At 41.2% G+C, this 23476-nt stretch overlaps 1 protein-coding gene across 3 annotated transcripts in view; it reads left to right on the top strand.

Annotated features, from left to right (window-relative positions):
- The window catches only part of AGBL1 (AGBL carboxypeptidase 1), a 342670-nt gene that overhangs the window by 41481 nt on the left and 277713 nt on the right, over positions 1-23476 (top strand). For 2 of the 3 annotated variants that reach the window (XM_088063318.1, XM_088063317.1), the window contains exons 6-14: positions 472-509; positions 9206-9414; positions 14614-14779; positions 15728-15801; positions 17899-18015; positions 19011-19612; positions 20876-20959; positions 21999-22088; positions 22422-22570. In XM_088063318.1, the coding sequence (XP_087919444.1) occupies positions 472-509; positions 9206-9414; positions 14614-14779; positions 15728-15801; positions 17899-18015; positions 19011-19612; positions 20876-20959; positions 21999-22088; positions 22422-22570 (1529 nt within the window). The remainder of the gene's footprint in view (positions 1-471; positions 510-9205; positions 9415-14613; positions 14780-15727; positions 15802-17898; positions 18016-19010; positions 19613-20875; positions 20960-21998; positions 22089-22421; positions 22571-23476) is intronic. The other variant, XM_014251368.2, reaches the window with a different exon arrangement.

Genomic DNA, 23476 nt, shown 5'->3' on the forward strand with positions numbered 1-23476 from the left:
AGGGAGGATAGGGGGTGAAGCTTGTTTTGGGAAAATAGAAAAAGGAGTGGGATTTTGCTGGAAATATTGGCATTGATGTCCCAGCCTGATATGGAAGTTATCTGCATCAGCAGATAGAAGCACTTATGTCTGGAATGGGCATGTGCTGAGTCTCTGGTACAAAGAAAAAGCTCTGGGGCAGCAGTTTAAAAACCTTGTTAGATCACTTTGTGGGTGTTGCTTTAAATTTTAATGGTCACTACAAATCAGTGTAACAGTAAAGCTAGAGGGCTAATAGTCTTTTAGAATAACTGAGTCAGCTGCAGAGGCTGGATCCTCTCTTGGTGTAAAACATTGCAGTTCTGTCAAAGTCCATCATAAGCTGTCGGTTTAGACCATCTGGGAAGCCTGGCCCAGAAGACTGTGAAGATGAAGGTTACAAAAATTATTGAAGAAATTGACACTATTTCTCCATCTCTCTTCTTTCCCCAGGGCAGCCATTGGGGCTCTGGCAGCTCTGCTGAAATCAAGTAAGCTTTTTTCGTCATATTCTTTCTGACTTTCCTTTCTGTGCTGTGCTGCCGGTCAGAATGATCCTGTTGTACCTCATTCTCCCTTGTTATTCCCTCATCCTTTGGTCCCAAAGAGCAATGCATAGGAAAGAAGCAGTAGTGCAGGAGTTCCCTCTGCCAGTTCTGACTCTCAGAGCACCCCCAGCCCTGTGGGAGATGGTGCCCAGAGGGCCAGGCTGGACCCTTATTTTGAGTATTTAGAGAGCATTGGTTTTTCTGGGGCTTGGTGCTATGGGAGAACTGCCCTTCCCAGTTTGTTGTTTCCCCCATGGAAAGGGAGAAAAGGATGTAAATAACAGCACTGGTTGTGAATGGTAAAGTGATTTTAGGAAAAGATATTTTCAGCTGGTCTATTTTCAGTTGTTTTTTTATTTTTTAAAGGTAATGGAGCTGGTATTTAGGATATGGTGCTGATACTGTAAAATCAAATAGAGCATCACATACCAGAAATTGTCCTGAACTGTGCTTTTTTTTGATGATTTCTGCAGTTCTGGGTGGCCAAGTATGTATTCTAGTTTTTTCCTTGTCCCGTGGTTCAGGGCATGAGAAGCTCCAGGCTTTTGGAGCAGGCTGCTCTGGTAGCTGCATACAAATGAGCAGGTTGTGTCTTCTGGGAAGTGTGGGTCAGGAGATGTGAGAAACAGCTCTGGTTCCTTGAGATAAATTCACCATACTTGGAAGAGCGATGAATTCTTTTTCAGGATTGCACCAGGACATCTTTCTTTGTCACAGTTAACATATTTGTGGCCCTGGCCTCACTGCATTTAAGTGGTGCAGGGGTCCTTGGAATGTTAAGGATCAAATCTGGTGAATGCTATAGAACTTGAAAATTGCTTATGAAAACAGAGGGTAAAGCTGTACACAGCAAAACATCCAGAAGCACCTGAGCATGTTTTAGTTGGGATATCAACTAAATGGAAGGCAGGAATCCTGAAAAGTGCTACAGTACTAAAGTGGTGGACTGATTGTGAGGTTGAGAATTTCAGTAACCTGCTTGCTGGGAAGTGGCTGGGAGATTGCATTTTGATGGTGCTGAAGGCTGTAAGACAAGCCAGGAAAAGAACATGGTCCTTCTGGGGTTATCCCTGTAGGCCAGTCCTTGAGTGTTTCAGCCCAAAGTGATCCAGGGGATTATGGTTATACACAGGGCTGTGCTGTAGGTTCAGTCTCCCTCTTGCTTTTAGCAGAGCTGTGCTGAGAAAGCAGTTTTAAAGGGAGCAGGCAGATGGCAGTGTGTCTCCCTGATGGATTCAGAAACATCCATCTTCATCTCGGGCTTCCACAGGCTCTAGTTGAGACTTTGTTCACCTTCAGAGCCATGGGCTGGCTAGAAACTGTTTGGCTTCTGTCTCCTTCTTAACAGAAGCTGATGCTAAATGCTCATTTATCAGGTGCATAACTGCAAGAAGCAAGATGTGCCTGGAAAAGAGACATCGGTGTAAGAAAAAGTTACCAATCCAGATGGACCCGGGATATTGTTGCTGTTGATGGGGGAAGTATAAGATAGTCTAAAGAAATGAGTGATGGAACACAACAAACTTGTGCTTCATACCTAACAGGGAAGAAATGCTGGGCAACCCAGTGAGAGATGAGAGACTTTGGTTGTCCTGTGTCCCTGTAGCCAGCGATTGCCACGTGGAGATAATCAAAGAGATGGTGAATAATGGAGGAGTAGAAGTTTAAGTTCCTTCTAATGGCAGTGCTGCACCTTTCTATCAGTGAAAGCTCAGATTACTGATATGGAGAAGACATTTCTTGTCTGATCATCAGCTAGTCTCTCACTCCCGACTAATCTCTTTGCAAATATCCTGGAGTATTTTATGGCCATGCCCACATGCAGCAAATGAGTTTGCAACAAGTTCTTCCTCCATTGCCTTGTTTCTTTTTTAATATCTGTTGTCTCTCCACCATGTTAACTCTGACTTTATGATAAAGCTGAATATTCTGATTGCTAAATATCTATAGTGGTGCTGAATTGCTGTGAGAGCATCACGAGATTTATTTTTTTTTTCTTCTCTTTGAAGTTACAGTCAAACTTCTCAGTGTTACTCATGTCCATTCTTCCTTCTTGAATTTCTAGATGCTCACTACAGGCCAGGGTGGGGAGGAGGAGGCAGATCCTGATAGCTGTAGATAAACTGAGGTGGGATGAGGCACTGCAACTTTCCCAAGGTCTCCTCTCTCTGTCCCAGAGTGAGCATGCTATTTTTTCCTGACTCCTTTGGCTTTGCTCTACTTCTTTCCTCTACATGTGTCTTCATGTCTTGATTCAGCTCTGTATTAAGGCCTGGGGATCTCATTGCTAAGCACTCCTGTGTCTTCCAAGATCCTGGCGTGGAGGGGCTGGAGATTGTTTGAGCAGTGCTCGGAGGTGTGGGATGCTCTCCAGGGCACTCACAGCCATGGGGTCTATTGCTTTTAGTGAACCCAAACCCCAGAATAAACCAGGAAAACCATTCCCAGTTTGGGGGCAGTGGAATAAAACTGGACACCTGCTCTCCAAGCACAAACCCATGCCAGGGGTGTTGAGGCTGGAGGGGATGTGAGGGAGCAGGAGCCACACGGTGGCGATGTGATTATAGGGATCCCCTCCACACCTAATCCAATGTGTATTTTGGGTGAGTAATTCATTTATCAGCAGGTTGTTTTAATCTAATTTTGGTCGTGTTTGTTATTCCCGACTATCTGTGCTTCCCAGAATTACTGGTTTGCATGTCTTTAAGGAAATTAGCTAGAGCTGGTCTCAGAGGCATTGGCTGAGCGGATATTGAGGGAAAAGGCTGGGGAAATGGGCAGGGCATGGGCATGGTGCAATGCTTGCCTGGTAAAATTGTGATGAGCAATTAAAAAAGACAGGCTGTGGCGGCCTCCTGATGGTGCTTATTTCATCAAGACAATTCTGTGTGCTAACAGCAGTTACTGCCGATAACCTTTCCATTCTTTCTCTTTTCCTCCTTTTGCTGTCTTTATCTTCTTGCCTTCCCCCACAGCCTTTTATCTCTCATTTCCTACTCATTCCTCCCCATCTTCCATCAGCAAACCTTTACTTAACCTCTCACCCACTTTTTTTTTTTTATTAAACCATAAGAATTACATTTTGTGGCTGCTGGGATAAAATAATCATTGTCATTCTTTTCCTTTTATGTTGGCATCAAGGAGGAGCAAGTAACTGAGGAGAAAGTGATGCTCTAGCAAAGAAGCAGATTAGGGTGTGTGAAAGGCCTGCACTCTCTACAACTGAATTCATATTGCTTGGCAACAGATCTAGTGAGGCAGGTCTTTGATCTCAAGTCGAAATACCCCATTGTTAAACCATCCCAGTTCCTGTAGCCAACAGCACAATGTCTGGGATTTGCCTCATACTGCACCAGCTACCCATCTCTCATCATCAGTTTAAGTCTTTATTATCCTTCTCTGGATTCATACTCCAGTGTCAGTCTGGCTCCAAATCCATGATCACACCTTGTCGGGTATTGTGATCAGAGTTGAATTTTGCAGTTCCTTTCCTGATAATCTAAACCAAGCATTGTGTCTGTCTTTTCTTCCTGAATTTCAGAATGCAAACAGTCTTGATTCTATACTTTGATCTCTTTGAGAAGAGCCACTTTGTGGGAAAGAAAATAATTTTCCTATGTGCTTTATATTCCCTTCCCCAAGACTTTTAATTCATAGACATATCCAAAACTGAAAGTAACTCAGTGCTCCAGAGCAAAATACTGGCTTTATCTCCTGGGCTATGGCAGCTTCCTGTTTTGCCTCTCAGGGTGGCTACAATGAAAACTAGGTTTTGAGGAGCTGCATTATTCTCTGTTTACATCCTTAATAATGATTGTTTACATCCTTGTCTTGGCATGGGCAGTATTTGTACATTCAGTGATGATCTGGCTTCAGAAAATTCAATGCCTGAATTTGAGGAAGTCTTCCAAATTCTGGTATCCTTATTAAAACTCTTTCAAACCACTTCAGTCAGAAAAATCACACTGTAGATTTTGTACAACTGTATTTTTGTTTTTAATTTTATTTCTGGTTTTCTGATGAGTTGCAACCAGAAGATACTGTGAGACTGAAAGCAAATGTAAAAAGGGAAACTGTTTAGGGCAAAACTATGGGGCAGTCTTCTGGCTTCCAACATGAGTTGAGCTAATAGCACCTTTTTGCTGTAGTGCCCATTGGGTCTGAAGTGATCCCAGGACCTCATGTGTAACTCTCTTTCTTCATGGGGACAATTAATTTTGTTTGTATAGAGAGCCCTTGTGCTTTTCTCTGCAAAAATGGCCCCTCAATGACCGAATAAAACATCTGTGTTCTCTTTGCTGTAGGAGATATCTTGCATTTTTCATTCCCAAGAGGCAATCACTAGAGCAGAGTGGGGAGTTTTTCTTATTCTTTTCACTGCTTTAGGGGCCATAGGGTTAATTTAGCAGAGTATTCTTATCTCCAAGCTGTAGCAATGTATGTTCTTGGCATAATGAATCAGCTGAGTGGCATCAACAAAGAGATTCAAGCAGATAGACAGAAAGATAAATATCTCTTTGTTCTGCCTGGTAAGCAGTGCATTGCTCATCATATTTCAGGTTGAGTGTAATTCAGTTTTGTGATTAAATATGCTGCATGTTTTCCAGCGGTACCCGTGTTCTTGGCAAACACTTCAGAAGGGACTGGATTGCAAACAGGGCTTCAGAATTGTCCACAGTAGCACTGGTGGTCATGAGGCTTTCATCTACTAGACTGAAAACCTGACTTTAGGCCTCCACCACAGAACGAGAATTCCATCAAAACTGGGGCTTTCTTTCTGGTGAGATCCCCTTGCTAATTTAGATGTAACTTTAACCACTTGAGGCTTCTTTGTTGGCTGGAGATTCATGTCAGATGTTTCTGGGGAGCAGAATAGGTGATTCAGGGTCAAACTTTCACTGATGAGCAGCACTGCCCTGGAAGCTACAAATGGAGGGGCAGCTCTAGAAATGTGAGAAGCTAAGAAGGCATTGAAAGTTTTCCTTTCACCCTGGTCTCACCAGGCAGAAGTGAAACTCTTGCAAAGAAAATAGGATTGCAGGGACAGGTTTAGGATGGTGGCAAAGACAGTGCTGCCCTGTCAGAGGTGGCAGAATAAGATTAGGAAGACAGACTGTCACAGGGGAAGAACCAGGGATTGCTCTGATGGATCTGATCTAGTAGTTAGTTTAGTTTTAATAAATAAACATAGGTAGGTAAAATATTTATTAAGTACAGATGGATTGGAGGGTAACACTCTACTATTTACTACACTTGAGGCTAGAATGGGATACAAAGATGAGCACATAAGTTCACTATATGTCTTGAATGTCACACACGTGCAAAAAATGTCATTTACCAAGCCATCCATGTCTGGTGTCAGGCAAGGAAGGGATCCCTCAGCCTTGAGGGGTAACCTTGAGAGCTGTCCCTGCTCAAGGGGAGGTCAGTCCCACACATCCAGCTGCTCCAGAGGGAGAGCTCATCTGATGGCTGCAGATATTTATAGCTTAAAGTGTTTGATGTATAGTCAGATTTTTGCTGTTAATGCAGCACTGATCAGCCCAGTCTGTAGCCAAATCAGGTTTTTTGGGGTTTGGTGCTGAATTCCCACTGCTGACCTCACAAGATAGGAATTCCTTCTGTTCACTTGAAAGCACCATCCCTGGGCACCTCCGAAAGCTGTGTGGAAAACTTCCATTTCCATTGGCCATAGCCAGGGAGAAGGAAGGGGCCTAACTAAAGAATATCAGGAAGAGGGTCAAAAGACAGGACATTTTGCCATTTACCACACAGATCGTACGCACTCACTCCAGGAGGGGTGGTTCTTGCTGCCTACAAATCTGTGCAGTGCTGCATGTACCTGCGTGATTCATTTTCACCATCTGTATTTGTGCCAAAATATAGATAGATACCCATGCTGGTGCATCCCTAGATGAAGAGACCAGCAGACACAGACAGGTGGGGAGGCCTCCTTTTCCCCATTCTGCCTTCTGGAGATCTTGGCATACTTTCCTCTTTCATTTATTCACTACTTTATTGACTGTAGAACTGAAAAAATGGCAGAAAAAAATAAAGAAAAACACTGACAGCACAGGAGAGCAGAGGAGAATCAATGAAATCAGACAGGAGAAACAAAATGAATGTGTTTTTTGCCCCTTCAGCAATTAATTCTCATTGCTTCTGATCAAAGGGTTCAGGAAACTCCAGTCCTGCCTCTCCATCTCTTTCTCACAGAATAGACTCTCTGAGCTTCATTTTGAAAAGAGACTGTTTTGATCCTGAAGGTGGTAAGTACTACAGAAAACATGTGAGGAAATGGCAAAATTATTCTGCTCACCTTCCTCCATGCTTTCCAGTGAGTATTGAAGCTAAAGCATAGGACAGTTGTGCGTTCTGGTCCCTATGGAGCTGAGATTCAAATGTGGAAATCTGTTTCAAAAACAAACATACTCTGAGAGAATTTTTTTTTCAATAAATTCCTCAAGAAGCTCTACACACAGTGCTTCCTAGTTTTTCCCTCTTCCTATTGACATTGACACAGAAAGCTTAGACTTCAAGCTCTGAGTGCTAGAGGCTATAAAACCCTAGATCTAGTCCAATTTCATCTGTCCCTGAACAGCTCAGGGAAGCTCTGAGTCTGATCTAAATTGTCCCTGCCTTATGCTCCCCAAGTCTCTTCTTCTTCTTGTCATGTTCTATACACTTATTGACTTTTACAGAGCTTCCTGAGTAATTCTTCAAGGAAGATTGACTGATTTTAAGGGGTTAGTCATCTTGCAGGTTAGTAAACATGACAGCTGGTTAAGGATTAACAGGAAATCATGAATAAAATCATTGGGATTGATAAGGGATTCTCAAGCAATTAAAGTTTTCTCACAGGGTCAAACAGAAAACAGAAATGCAGAGTGAAGGTCAGAGGAGGAGGGTGACCTTCTCCACGCTGACAACCACTGAGCCTCAGAATGCAGAGTTAGTGTAGGTGGTTACCAGCAAGGGGAGGCAGTGCTGGAGAGCTGCAGGCCAAGGTGTGGGAGCCTGGGCAGAGCAGCTTAGGACTGGAATTGCTGTGGGATCAGCAGGTCAGTCAGTGCAGGGCCATGACAGCACGGTGCTGTGAAGATGCAGAGCAGCATTAAAATGACTTGGCAACCTGGGCTGGGGGTGCTGGTTGGTGCCAAAGGTAGAGAAAATTGCAGGACCAGGCCAGGTAGAAGAAAAACCCTCCAATCCCACCTCTAGGTAAGGGTTTGCTAATCTACAGCAGAGAGCAGACTGAGATCACTTCAGGTGACTTTCCCTTTCCAATGTCTCCATCTACTTCATCACTGGGACTGAGGTTTACTGCCCATGCTGTTTCCTGCTTATTCCTTCCATGGCTTCTCTTGTTGCTGATTTTCTTCGGGCAGCATCTTTCTATTCTCTCACTGAACCTCTAGCTGCTTCTCCTGTCCCGTGAGTCCCCACTGCCGGCTTTAGAGGTGCCGGTGTGAGAGGCTCTGGCACTTTAATGAAGTGGAAAGGGATTGGAGCCCACTAGCTCTGGAGCAGCCACGGCAAGAGCCATCTGCTATGAGCTGCAAGCACTGATTGGCATTCAGAGAGCTGAGCTCCTGCCTTACATATGCTACTTGGCCCCCCAGTTCATAACTGAGCTCCTGACAGCTTTTAATGTGTGTCAGGCAAGGAGTGTCAGCAGCAGTCAGGAAAATTTGGGCAGGCTTGGTTTGAAGGGAGGGAGCTTGGAGTCTGGTATGGCTTTTATGTCCTGAGGGCCTGGGCAAAGAATGCAGTAGGTGAAGGGATGTGTTTTAGAACCTCTGCCGAATTTGTATTAGATCATAATCTTTATCTCCTTTCAGTCTGATATCCTGGAGCTACATGATTAAGGGAATATTGTAGATCTCATTTTATGTTCTTAGAAATTTTATTTTTTAAAAAATAGTTTTTTGTAATTTTCTTGTCCGTGAAGTAAAGCCTTTAAACATCTGAATGTGACCTTTAAAATCTTAGAGCCTGAAAGCAACAGAAAAGAAGCCCAAACTGCTATTTCTCATGTTGGTGTTTTGTTAATTTTTAAATACTCTGAGTTTCCAGAATCACTTGATTCATGGCTTTCATTATACAGGTATTTGTGGGAATACATTTAGAAGTTAAACATAATTTCTGTGGCTGTGATAGGACTGTACAGCCATAAGGTTTTTGAATTTGTTGATCTCAGCAAGGTGTTCTCTCAGGACTGAAGTGCAGCACTGTGTGAAGATTTTACGCTGTTGACTACTCTTACTTTATTCAGCTTTTCTCACTCCTCAGGAGCTTTGGTAGCTTCAGGAAATCTTGTGGTGCTGCAGCTCAAATTAGGTTTATTAGCACTTGGAAGGAGATATAGACTTATGGTTTGGTTCATCTGGAGGGTTCCTGTTTCCAGACAGCACAGTGTTGTGTTTTTTTGGTTTTTTTTCATGAATTGTTCCAAGAACATAGGTCATGTTTAGCAAATAACATTTTAAATAATAAAAAAAGATAAAAATATATTTATTTTTTTTAACCGAGACCATTAAGCCAGAATGAGCAGGTGTTAAAGTCTGAGTTCAAGCACTGAGAAGCCACAATTACCAAACACGAAGGAGTTTTAATTCAGCCTTTTCTCTCCTTTTCAGAGTCAAACAGCTGCCGGGCAGTGAACAGAGGCTACCTGGGCGAATTGCTGAGACTCTACCAAGATTGGCATCGCAATGATGTCTCCAACAACTACATTTACATTCGTAGGGGTCTTCTGCTCTGCCTAAAATACATCACCAACATCCAGCTGGGCAGGGAGACTTTCTTTGGTTCCCGGGGAATGGAGATTCTCTTCACAAGTGTGCAGGTAAATTGTGCTTTTTTGTGTTTAAATGAGGTGATTTGGTGGTTAGGGCTGGGTTCCACATCCCACTGCAAGAAATTCCATTGTTATCTAAATTCAGGATAGGACATACAGATGAAAAAACTGATAACATTAAGAATTATTGGCTTTTACACAGTTAGTACTTTAGAAAAGCTGAAATGTTTCCGTTTAAAACAAATCTTAATTCCTATGAGATGCATGGGAATTTGAGCTCATGCTTTTGGTGCTTCTTTTCTCTTTTACTGTGCATCCTGTTGCCTGCTTGGACTTCTTCTCCTGAAGAGTAATACAATATCTGTGCAGAGGAATTGCTTAGGTATTTTGCAAGTTTTTCCTTTACAATGTCCAGATAATTCCACTCACTCAGCCTTTTAAATAAAATTCTCATTTTGCCAAGCCTTTCCTAATGAGAAATGTCCATCATCAGTTTTTTCAGAAGGTTAAAATTTAATCTTGTGAAACATTTGTGTAAGCTCAAGAAAGATGCCATGGTCCTGCAGATGGGCTGCCTATAAGGTATAGAAAAGGCAGGTACATTGAGAGTTCCCTCAGTCTCTCAGCAAAATGCTTCCTTAGCTTGCTTTGAATCTAGAGAAAATCACCTGTGTGACTCCATAGGAGTGTTTCCATTGTCATTTTCACTGGCTATGCATTATCTCACTCTAGAATCATCAGAAAGAAATGTCTGTCTTCTTCTCCCTTAAAAAAATCCATTGCCTTATGATTCAGTGTGTTTTTCTTCCCCTTTTCCATCACTGTCATGAAGGATTCTTCTGTGAGTCATTGCTTACCAGCAGTGTATGGGAGACTTCTGGAATTTTTTCACTTCACTTTCCTCATGAAGAATTGACCTTTTCTTTAGGATGAGGTGGCCAGAGCCAGCAGAACCTCCCAAGAGAGTATGACCTCTGTTAATGAGAAGTCCCTGGTCTGAAGAAACGTGAACAGGGTGGATGGAAACAGCTGCTTGAGGGTGGATGTTGGCTTGTTCCCTCTCAAGAGCTTTCCACAGCCCAGGAAGCCTTCTGAGCTAACGCCTCCTGATAGCTCAGCCTGGGAGCAACTCCATGGGAAGTGCAAATGTGGGGTCACCTTGGGTGAACAAACAGGAAATGACATACCAAGGCTCCAGTAAACACTGATAATGTTAATCCTTCCAAAGGTCAGAAGTGGAGCGGAAATGACAGCTCCAGGGGCCTCCAGATAGCTTTTTTACCCAGTGTGTGCTATTAGGGAGACCTTGGACAAGAAATAACCAAGGTTAATAAATTCAAAGCTCAATATTCTCTCAGTGCTTCTTTGGGATATTGTCAGTCTTGCAGTGTCTCGCCAAGACATGAAGTGTTGGCAGGAGTCTGGCAGCCCTGGGAGGTCTCACTCATGCTCTTCCCTCTCTAACCGGAGGTAGAGGCTGCTGCTGCCAAGAAAATCTTCATCATTTTCATGATAGAAAGATGGGAAATCTTGTCTCCTGAGGTGGACAACAGGCTGTATCAAGAGAGAAAGTGATGGAGACAGGACAAGCCAAACAGCTCCTGATTGGGAAAGCAATGACTCTTTGTGTGTGGACAATATCTTAGTGCCTTTAGGGAATGTGCTGGCTCTGGTGATTAACCTGGACCGAACTCTGAGCAGCTAATGAGATTTTTAAGGTGTTAAAAACTGGCTAGAAAAGTTCTGCTGAAACTTTTTAAGCTTTGTTTGTTTTTTCTTATACAGACACATTTATTGAAATGAAAACCGTGTTGCCTAGATGGGTTTGGTTTAAACTTCAGTGGAAATGCTACTTACAAGGCTGGTTTTCAATTGAAACCTCTCTGGCTGCCTATTGTCTGGGCTGATGGACAGATGAAATACTTGAGCTTTTAATAGCCCTTAAGCTTATTTCTTTACAGGAGGAGCCAATAGTTCAAAAACTGTCACCTCACATAGATTAGAAGTGACTGCTAGTCTATTTGAGGAGAGTTTAGAGATATTATAGGGGAATTTAGAGGTATTTTGAATTCTGCTTCTACATGGAATAAAAAATAATTTTAGATAATGAAATCATTCATGGAGAGGAAGTACCTTCTGTTCCCATTCCCTTTCCCTACCTGCACTTAGATTTTCCTGACAGTTAAATGGTATATTCACATTAGCACTGTCTGGTTTTGTGTGCAGTGGCAGAGCTGCCTACTCTGAGACAAGAAAACAGGTTTGTGTGTGCTTTAGGAGGGACTGCTGCATGGAATGTTATCTTGATATTTTATCACTTTTCCATCTGGTTTCTTAAGCTTGCCTTGTTGCCTTCCCATACTACTCTAGGATAATATTATCCTATATTCCACTCTCTGTTTGCCAGTAAGGAGCATCCATCAGTACCACTATCTTTTGTCTTACTGCCATATAGAAAACTCCTTTTTTAAAAAATATATATCACATACCATAACATGTTCTATTCCAGATTCAGTGGAGAAAAGATTGAATATGGAGATTATAAAACAGATCTGAATCCAGGTTAGCTTTACATGAGTTTTCTGAGCTAAGGATTTACTCTTCCCTTATTCACATTATCCCACCACAAAATAAATGGGATAGCTTACACATATACAGAGCAGTCTACTGTCTGCTTCCCAGGTGCCAGTAAAAAGGACTTTTCCAATACACTGATGTAATAATTTTCAGTCATTTGTAAACAGTGTTGCCTTAGAATCAGAGAGCACTTTATGAGCAGTAATGAAAACAGTCCCACAAATTCCCTCTAAGGTATCTGAAGGCTTGTTTGCACTTGTGAGCTAATTTGCCATACAGAAAAATATGACTTTCAAATAACATCTTTGAGTAACTCCATGTGTTGAAGTTCATTGTCTGGATGAACGTGCCTTGTTCTTGACTATTTAAATTCACTTGGCATTGAATTGAGATGGTTGTCCCAAGGCAGGCAATTAAACAGTCCTGTGTTCACTGTTTTAGCAAAAACAGATCAGTTTTAGTAAACTAAACTAGTAGAGTGTTAAGAATATTAGCCTGTTCCCACATGTAGACAAACTTTCCTAATCTTTCCTTTAATAAGCAAACAAAGGCAACCATATGAAGGAGTGAATAAAGTGAAACAGAAATAGCAACCAGTTCTCCTTGGTGTTTGCTCTACCCATAATAAAACTTTCCTCAGAGACGCTTTCATAATTTTATTTTCTCTCCCCCTAGTTCCAAACAGCCAGAGAACTAGAAATACATATTAAAATTCTTGTAGTGAGTCTTGTAAGCATGTCAGCTTTAGATGATGTTTCTCTAGCCTCCCTACAGGAATCCTGGTTAATCCCACTGAATCTTATAATGCTGTTCAATCATACATGAGAAAACAGCATAGAATCCTCTACAACCAAAAGAACCCAAATACAGCCATTTTCCTGTTCCTGTTTATAATAAAGTGCTTTATAATCACAGAATCATTTAGATTGGGAAAGGCCTTTAAGATCAATTCTAGTCATTAACCCAACACTGTCAAGTCCATTGCTAAACAGTGTCACCTTTTCCTAGAAGGAGATCAGGTTAGTCAGACAGGAGCTGTGTTCCAATGGTCATTTTTTGTTCTTTGTTAAGTTCTTTTGGCCCTCTGCCTGGTTCTGCTGAATGTTTGGATTACCTGAGGTATTTTTGTCCAGCCCAAATCCTGGCTATGGGCTGTCAGACAATGGCACAAAGTATCTGTTCCTCCCTCTTGGTTGTTCTGTTTTATCTCTGCCACAGGGATGCAAAATTATGAAATGGTAGTAGAAGGTATTGAAATATTTCTCTTTTGCCTTATAGCACATTCTTGCTGCTTATTTAAGTTGCATTCCTGTTCTGCTGAGCTCAGTCTTAGTTCCAAACCACTGAAGAAAACATGCTGAGAGGCAGAGTGAAAATTGTGAATTTGGGTAGGACAGTGCACTTATGACTCAGCCGCTCTGATGGAGGCTGTGTTTGGGCAAATCCAGGGCCTGGGCTTTCTAAGAATTGCACCCATTGTTTTTAAACGACTTTGCCTTTGTACAGCACTATCATTCCTTTATCCAAACTCCCTGCCCCTGTCACATTGAAGACATACACTGTGATGTATGAAGACATACATCATTTGTATGATGTCCCAGGGGATTTTTGCTTTAGTTCTGTGGGGATTTTGGTTTGTTTTCTTTGCAACAAAAGTCTGAGGAGCTCACTTGCACAATAGTACAACAAAAATACAAAATATTCTCTGCCTTCAAAGTATACCTGGGCTCTAAAAATCCTTACATTTCTATCTCCTGCTATGGATCATAGCACCAGAAATTGTGGGATACTGCAATCATTAATTGTTTTATGAGTAGGTAATATATAGTGATCTTTCAGAACAGCTCTTGGGCCTAATGCTTTAACCACAGAGAACAGAGTACTCTGTTCAGTACAGAGGGAGTTCTCTCTTTGAGAATACATTGTTTATCCTGAATACACTGAAATAGTGATGTTTACTGTGTTTATCTCTGAGTTTTGGCATGGTGACTCAGGTATAGTTGTGCTGAAGGTGCAGAAACACAGATTTTGGCATGTTTTGGCAGACAAAACATATGCATGGGCTCCACAAAGCATTTTTTAATCCACATTAAAAATTATATTGCTTCAGCAATATTGTTACCTGTGCCAGTTTCCTTTAATGTACACTGACTACAATGTCTTGGAGCAGAGCTTGGGGGAGCTGTGTCTCCCAAATGACATGCAGGGATGGAAGTCCCCTGAGGTCCATTCCAGCCTGTATGTCTGCAAGAGATGGACTGCAGGAACTCGAGGCCTTGCTGTTCCAGTCATATTTCTTCACTGATAAAAGAGAAGGGGAAATTATGTGAACAGTATAAAGCAATGTGCCCAGAACTTTCATGTGATTTTCAGGTACAATCACAGCGCAGTTTCCTTTATTTGTGAATATTCCAGAGTTCAAGAAATACTTGAAAAGGAGTATTGGAAAGTGACAACTAGACAAGACTATTTCAAGAGTAAACCTCTAAGTCTTATAGGACTGGAAAACCAAGTTTATGACTTTTTTTGCTGTAGTTTATGGGTGTGAATCATGAGTGGTAAAGGGAATTATGTTCTCACCAGAAGAGTGGCTTGCTCTGGGGGATTATGTGTGACAGGGAGGACTGTTGTAAGAGACTGTTCTTAATATAGTTCTCCTTTGTTTTCTAGGACTGTCTATCTTGTAAAAATCTGGATCCTATCATAACTACTGCAACTCATATTCTGAGAAAGTGCTACCCCAAGGAGCATCTGCCTGTGGTGACTGTAAGAAGTTCCTATTCCTTCCCTCTTCCTGGGAATGCCAATTCTGAACCTCCATGTGAGGGATCTGAAGGTAAATGGCTAAAGTGTGAGTTCAGAACAGGGGGAAAAGGAGCATGACATGAGAATTAATCTGGGGAAGGGAGACTTGGCATAATCCTGAGGTTTACAGTTAAAATTAATCTGATAAACTACAGTGTCACTCACTAGGGAAGAAATAACTCCCAGGTCTTCTTGAGCTGTGAGAGTCTGTTTGGAGAATAAATGAGAGAAGATGGAAAGGAACAAAGAAAAGGAAGAAAAAAAAATATTCTTCTATTATCTATTAAAAATAAAGGAGCAGAGTGAGTATAGCAGAGGCTGGAGATGCCATTGCTCCCCAGTAACAGATGGAGATATAATTGTGCCTGTGCATTGGCTGCTTGGGGGGTCAAAACTGCCCTGCAGCTTTTTCAGTAAAAAATTGCAAGAATTATTATCCTTTTCCCTTTCTAAAGCAAAAGCAGATAGCAGTCATGCTGCATGAGTAAAAGATGGGAGCTCTTGCTGGAAAACAGAACTCAAGCACAGGCAGTACAGCTACTCTGCAGAAAAGGCTCCATGATACACAGAAGCAATTTTTGCTACATTCAGTTTAGTGCGGGAGATGCTGGAATACTATAACAATCATAGCAGTAAAACACCCTAATCTAGATAATACAGATTAAGAGCATCCTGTAATATCATTGCAGCCAAGCAGTAAATCTCTGTGTTGCTTTGTAAAATGAGTTGGATCCATATCATGGGGACATTTGTCATGGTTTTGAAAGGCAGCGCTTGAGTCCAAGAGAACAGAGCTTTAAAAACTGGGAGAACTACTGCCAAATTCATTTATATGAGATTAACAAATGGGATTTGCCTTAATCAGGGTTGTGGTGGGCTGTGGACTGTGTGGCACACATAGGAGAATTTACTCGTATCTCTGCGGGGTGTGAGAAGGATATTCAGTTGAACACCTTTGTCTCTCTTCCTACTTCTGCAGGTGACAGTGAAAGTGAAGGAGAGGAAGAGGCTGAAAAAGACTGGGAGAATGAGGGTGTGGAGAGTAAAGAGGAAGTAGGTATATGAGCCATAGTTCCCATAATTGTCTACATACTGGAAAATTAAACTTTTCATTGTCCATTTTGACACCCTGAAAGACTATCTAAGAAGACAATGTAGATGTGCATGTGGTGCCATGTGAACACACTTCATGGATAATAGGAGGATACTTGAAAGAAGGAAAGGAGAATGCACTGACTTTCACTAAAAAACACCCTGCATTTATTCTATTCACTTTCATGCTTGTCACCCAGGCTGGAGGGGGTTTGGTACCTTCTCTGTTCCTGCACAGAGACTGCCCAGAATCACATACACAGTCAGGGATTAATGGTGGATCTTTGATCCACTAGGCATATGCCAGGAAAATGGCACTTAGGGAAAACTGATTTATCATCTAGGAAAGGCTAACCCTCTCTTTATTCCCATATCAGAGCATATTTGGGCTGTGCACCTACCCTAAGGAAAAGGTTAGTTCTTTTAAGACACAGCTGGTGCATTTGAACCTATATTCCTTCTTTATTTGCTGCTGCACACAGAAAAATAATACAATGAATTATTCAATACTTCTCTGAATTCTCCCTTAGCATTCTCCCTGCAGTGACCTAACTGGCAAAAAAAAAAACTACCAGTTGAGGATAAGGGTGCAAACTTTTTAGTTGTGAAAATACAAGCAAGCTCATATGCAAATGTGAAGTAGTGAATCCTCCTAATAAGTCTTATCCACATAAGGTGGCTTGGGAAAGCAAATTAAAGAAATGAAGTTGCAAATAGTCTAATTAGAAATGATTGAGACTTCTGTAAAAGGGAGTGTCTTTTTCTCCTCAAATATTAAACTGATGTCACTCAGTGAAAAAAAAAGAAGTTAACCCCCCCCACATGTTATCTGAGTGTCCTAACTTGCCCTGTCTGGCTGTTTTTATCTGAATATTAGAGCTCGTCAAGATGCTCATTAGGAATAAGGCTCATGGTGGATTTATCTCCTTCTTTAATTAGTTATTCATTCAGTAAAAGCTCCTCTATGCTTCTGAACTATTTCATTATTCATAAGGATTTACCAAGTAGATGTAAGCAGTTTTGGGGTTTTTTTTGTTTGTTTTTTTTGTTTTTGTTTTTGTTTTTTTTGCCTAAGAGCTTATTCTGAATATGAGTTTTAAATACTGTTTGTCTGGTTTGCTGGTCATATATCTCCTGTAAAAAAACCTCGCTAAAGGGAAAGCAGGCAGGGAATGGATAATGAACTTTCAGCTTACCCACTTTTTTTTTTGTATGAGATCTTTTGCACAATGTTTGCTGGCATTGATGTGATTTATAAACATTTTCACAGCTACATAACACATATCCATGCATGCTAGCAACACCAACCAAACTGAAACTTGGCTCTACCCTCCCATCAGGAACTGTTCAGAGAGTTCTATGAAAATAAAAAGCACCACATCAACCATCTATTCTTTTCCATCTGAAATTTGAAGCTTCTTATGCATTAGTTATGCTTTCAGTGGCAAATCCTTTTCAATTGACCTCATGCTCCAGGCAGGTCTTCACTGCCTTTTCATCTCTGCCCAAACAACACTTCAGACTCTGCTTTCTGACCCAAGTGTGGCTCAGGGTTTGAAATGCCATGGGCACTGGTGCATTCAGGCAATTTTATTTATTTTTTTTTTTTTATAACAGCTTTGGAAATGAATCTGTTTGTCAGGAGCAAATAATTTCTTTAATGGAATTTGGTGGCACATAGTCATGTTGAATTATTTGCATAATGCTGTAGTGTAATGCCCAGTCATCTGTGCCATGTCTCCATTCTTTTCTCTTGCTTCAACTTTTCCTGTTTGGTTTTGTGGTTGTTTTTTTGTTGTTGTTTTTTTTTAGGGTTTTGTTTTTTTTTTTCTCATTTTTTTTTCTTTGGTTTGGTTTTTATTTTAATGTAATAGCTGAATACATGCCACGGTTTGTCTTTGGTTCTCACATCTGATATGGGTGAGGCTGCACATTAATGCACAGCAGCCTTCAACTGTGAGAGTTTCAGATACTATTTTTATCCTCAATTCACTGATGGTTGAGATCATCTCATGGGGCAGGTGTAATACACGTGCTTTTCTAATTCTGCTTTTGTAGGATTGTGACTTGGAGACAGATGTGAATAAATTGAGGTCAAGACCAGTCCTTGACCGGCCAGAACAAGAACTTGAGAAATATGAAGCTCTGTGTGCAGAACTTTCCCAGAATTTTCAGGTATGACTGTAGTGCAGATTCCTTTATTTGTGAATATTTCAGAATTTAAGCAGTGCTCAAAAGGGAGTATTGACAAGTAATAGCTAGACAAGGGTATTTCAAAAGTGAATCCATAAGTCTTACAGGACTGGAAAGCCAAAGATTATGACTTTTTTGCAGTAGTTTATTGGTGTGAATTGTGAGTGATAAAAGGAATGATGTTTGAGGCATATTTGTCTGGGTGTAGATTAAGCAAGCACTATTGAATCAATTGCCACATGAGAAATCTGTCAGATAATTTGTATCCTTGCTGGTAATTTCAACAGCAATATCAAAATCAGAATGAGATGTGAAAAGTAAATACTGTCAACTAGTGGTTTGAAGGAAGAGGAGATTGTACTGCCACTGAGTGAAATAAATGGTTCAAATCTTTTTTTTTTTTCCTAGTGATGCTTGGGACAAAAGAAATAAGGAACATTGCACTCAATACAAGTTTTGGAATTTAGGAGAGCTGAAAACCCTGTTTCAAATATGAATCTAAAAAAGATCACTGGGTTAATATATTTCCTGTACACACAATATTGTGATATTGATTGTGACCCTAAGTAGCCAAATGGGATTAAACCATACTCCTGCATGAAGGTGGGGTAGAGTTTTACACGACAGATTGGCCACCTTTACCCTCCTGTAACATTTATATTTAAAAAAAAAAAAAAGCCTTGTAAAATATCTTCCCTTCTTTGTTTGAATGATGGGTTTTGGTTGAGTCATCTGGACGAGACATCTCCAATCAAATCCTTTTGGTTTCTGAGGATTTCTGTTGAAACAGCTTTGTGGATAAAGAAATGCTGCCAGGTGGTTCATGCACTGATTTTGCTCTGGCTGTTTTATTGGTTGAGTACAGTTTTGGGAGATGTGTAAATATTTCCTCTTTTCCTCCTTGAAAGGTTTCCTCTGGAAGGAGGCACAATCTGTCTGTAGTTTCTTTTAATTTTTTCTGCTTTTTAAATTTAAAGGATCTTGAATTTGAGTCTGAGGAAAAGAAGAGCTTGGAGGACAGGACTGAGAATCTTGCCTCCACTCCCTCTCATTTCATTCCAAGAGCTACTTCTGTGAAACATCCAAACTGCAGATGGAGAAACCAAAGTGTCTCAGAGATGGGACCAGATCCAGGGGAACAGGATTTCAAAGTCCCATTGCAGAGCTGGAGAAAGAAGGAGGAATGCATATGGGATAAGAATGATGAAAAGAGAGATATTGCTGATGAAGTCCAGGACAAAGACTTCTGTGAGGAGGAAGATCCATCCAGGGGTCATGTGTTTGCTTTGTGCCCTCTCCCAAAAGATGCTGCTTGGTACAAAAAAATGTTTTACCCTCACTGTGAGGCCTCGATCAGTCCTAGTCCTGAAGGGAGGCTGGAGAGCTCAGAAGTGGTTAGAAATCTTCTGGAGAAACACCAAGGGGATATCCAGTTCCACAGCCCTCATTTCTATGCAGCCAGGGCCAAATGTGTGAAGTCCATCCCAGGCTACAGAGAGCTGGCATTCCCGGATTTCTGGGGTCACCAGCCACCCCCGTACAGCAAACCCGTGTTGGAGCGCAAGCATGGGGTCCAAAGGTGATTGTGCTTCAATGCAGTGACCACGTTGAGAGCTCTTGGGCTCAAAACTGGCTTATCTAGGTTCTGGCTCTAACAGCTCTGAATGGCTGAAGGAAGTTATTGAACACATTTTTTGCTACCCAATTATTTGCCTTCATTGATTGGTAAATTCATCAATATACCTGTATTTGTGATAGGAATCTAAGCTGGGTTGTGAATCTGTGACCTTGTCAGAACACAAATGAGAACAAGTATATTTTAGAGATGGAGAAGTTTCTGTGTTCTTGTGGGATATGTTTTTACCTTCAACCTTACTCTTTATTCATCCACTTTTAGTTCTTGCAGCTTTACGTCTGCTTCTGTCAGGAAAAATCCTGTCCTCTCAGGAAGGACCTCTCATTATTTAGGTGCTCAGATGAGTGGGAAGTTGTGTTTTGAAGTTTTGCTGGGAGAGAAAGCTCTTATAACTACAGGGTTTTTTTGTTCCAAGTAGTGCTGCATTCAATGACTTTATATTTCTTTTTAGTGGTATAGAGGATTATATGCAGCCAGCAAAGATGGTGGGTTCTATGCTAAACTTTAGAGTTGATCAATAAATGGTGTTTAAGACCACTGATTTCTGACTGCAAGGGAGAATGATTCTTTCTGCAGTAAATATATAAGCTAGAAATCTTATTTAGAGGGAAAATCCCTCTACCATCTTCTTGCCCTGTTGCTCTAAAAGCTCTTTTTATGGCTACAACAACATGTGTAACTGTATGGCTAAAATGGGACTAATCATATCATGCTTCAAGGCATAACATGATTGCTGCAAAGGTCAGGAATAAAATCTGATATTCCACATTTGACCATCTTCAGGGATCAGAGAAGCTCTGTTTAATAATGAGTAGAAATCAGCTTGACTTAAAGTCAATATTCACTATGAGTCAGACTAGTAGATTTGTAAGTTATGGAAAATATTTCCCCACAGGGTAAGACTGGCCACTTGGGGGTTGGCATTGAATGGGAAGAACTGGGGATAAATCAAACTTGACACAATCCAGTAGTGAATAAATAACCTTCCAGAATCAGTCATTTAACCCAAAAGGCAACTTGTTGTAATGGGGACGGAGCAGAAGTGTTCTCATGATGGAGAAAAAAAGTTCACCTGGAATTAGCACATGGAGGCCCTTTCCAGTCCTTAAAAAGAATTTCCTAAGACTCATTCTAGAAGAATACTCTACATCAATATTTTTCACACTGTCACTACAATTTGCTGATTTGCTGCTTTCTTTTTCCTAGGGACAAAGTCATTGATGACGTTCGCCGCCTAATCCATCCAGGAGATGTGATAGGAAGAACTGTGTTTGATTTAGATGATCCCAGGTGGGTCACTTAGACTGAGTGATGCAGCCAGGGGCATGATCAGCGCTATCAGTGAGCTGAGTTTACTTAATCAGCTCTGATACAGGCAAAGAAGTAGTAACACAGGAGGTAAAGGCCTAACAGAGAAAATATCCAGGAGGAGCAGGCTCCTTGTAGAAGACTGCAGGGAAAGGATTTGTTGTGGATGTCACTGGGACAGGAGAGCATCATAACTTTTAAATAGAACAAGAAAATATACCAAGGAGACCGTAGATTGTCCCTGGATCTCTCTGCATTGCATGCAGTGATTTTGGAATATGTGAAGAGATGTGAAGACCGGTGCTGGGAACTGAACTTATAAATCCATCTTTTCCACCCCCGAGGCAGCATTTCCCATTGAGTGTCTGCACAGCCAGTGTCACAGGCTGTAGATGTCCCCTGTTTCATAAGTGTGACACTCACACAGCACTTCCAAAAAACCCCTCAAACATTGGCCTTGTGAATGCTTTAAGTGCTCAACTGTGGTCTGTGAGATGTCGCACTGGGCAGTTGAGAGGGTCCCAAATTTAAAGAAATTGCATTCAGAGGAAGGGTAGGTGACTTGGAGAACGTTCTTTGGTATAAAAAAGAGGTGAGAGTATGAGGTAGGAGAAAGTTATGAAATTGTTTAAGATTAATTTAAGGGTTTCTAAGCAGTTGGAGAAAGAAACTTTATAAATGAAGGAAGAGTAAATATAGAGTAATTGTATAAAGCTGCCATCTGCAACTAATGATATAATTGGAATAGTCCAGTGGGAAAACAACTGGAATAAAGAAAGCAAACATGGACAGCAACTAAAGAAAGTATTGGGAAAAGAAAGATGTGACTTAGAATTATGAAGCAAGAGTAGACAGAAAAACTGCATTGAATAGGAAGATTATGGATTTGTTCACCTCTTCCTCCTTCCCGGGGTCTTGCTCATTAAAAAATTTATTAAAGCAAATTTTAGCATACAAAAGGTTCTGGGGAAGGCTTGTTTTTGAAGGAATCTGGTACAGGTGTCCTTGCTTTGCTTTTCAGCAGTCTCTCAAGCCCAGCTGCTCCAGGCTGCCTGACGTTTTTCTCCAAGTTTGAGTCAGGAAACCTTCGGAAAGCAATCCAAGCGCGCGAGTAAGTACCCCTGCACAGAGGTGTCCCAGCCTGCCTGCTGCTGTGGCACAGCGTGGGATGGTGGCCTTCTCCTGGGTTTGGAAAGGGTCAGCCAGGGAAGCAGGTTAGATGATGTGGAGTTTATTATGCCTTCTAACACCTGGATGTCATGGAAGGAACACGATTAGAAAACAGAGCTCAAAATGTTTTGATTTTTTTAGTGTGAGTGTTTAATGGTGTTTGATGGTGATGCTCACAAAATATCAATCAATTTGACTGCATGCCTGCTGTCAGCATGTTCAGTGGCAGACAGGAGGTGTTCATGGCCACTGCTTTTATTATTTTCCTTTACAGGTTTGAGTATGACCTAATTATGAATGCAGATGTGAACAGCAACCAGCATCACCAGTGGTTCTACTTCGAGGTCCGTGACATGAAGTCTGCAGTTCCCTATCGCTTCAACATCATCAACTGTGAGAAGCTCAACAGCCAGTTTAATTATGGTATGAGCCTTTGGGGAATTGGGTAGCCTTCTCTTCACAAGAATGTCTTTTCAATGCCATAAAGGTTTCAAACTCTCTCTGTCTGTAAGGAAGACTGTAAATTCAATCTTATCTGCCCTGTAGTCCACCGAAAAAGTCACTTTAGATTTGTCAAGGAACCTTTGTCTATCCTCAGGAGAACTGAGAGGAGGAAACTGAATATTGAGACCTGGGAGAGGATTTGTGGGGGGAAATAAATGTCACTGCTGAGTTTATAGACCAGAACTGAAAAAGAATGGCACTAGGGATGAGAGCTGGGGGCGAAAGACAATCTGTTGGAACTGAGTGAGCAGCATAGGATTGGAAAATACTTCTAAGATTTAAATAAATGTGATAATCCTCAAACAAATATTCATGATTCTTTGGCTTTATCTAGTAAGACATCTTCAGACCTACTGAAATTTCTGTTGATATTAATGATGATAAAAAATTCTGTTCCTTGCGGTCTTTGAGCTCCTGTCATGGTTCAGGAGGAAGGCAGAATTGTTCAGAAACAGGCAGGGCAAATCCCATCTTTCAATACTCATTTTAGAAGAAAATTATTTCTTCTGCAAGGACACTGTGGATTGAATTCTTAGCTGGCATAGGCTGGGATTTTTTTTTTTTGGTTTGTTTCCATGGAGCTCTGTTAATTTACACCAGCTCAAGACCTGACTCAGAATGTTTAATAAGTCCATAGTATTAAACTTTGCATTCCTCTGAACCCCTGTGGCTACAGCCTCTAGCATCACCAGGACAACTCTCTGAGGATCAATGCACCTGTAACAAACAGCATTAGGAACTGGAATTGCTTGTATGTGTGAAACTGGCTGGATAAGTAACATGACAAATGAAAGGCCTTTGCCCTTTAAGCCAAAGGGATGAAGT

Source organism: Pseudopodoces humilis, chromosome 16 (assembly GCF_049639895.1).
Source record: "Pseudopodoces humilis isolate 2021_Gansu_Grassland_sample_001 chromosome 16, ASM4963989v1, whole genome shotgun sequence".
Lineage (NCBI taxonomy): Eukaryota > Metazoa > Chordata > Aves > Passeriformes > Paridae > Pseudopodoces > Pseudopodoces humilis.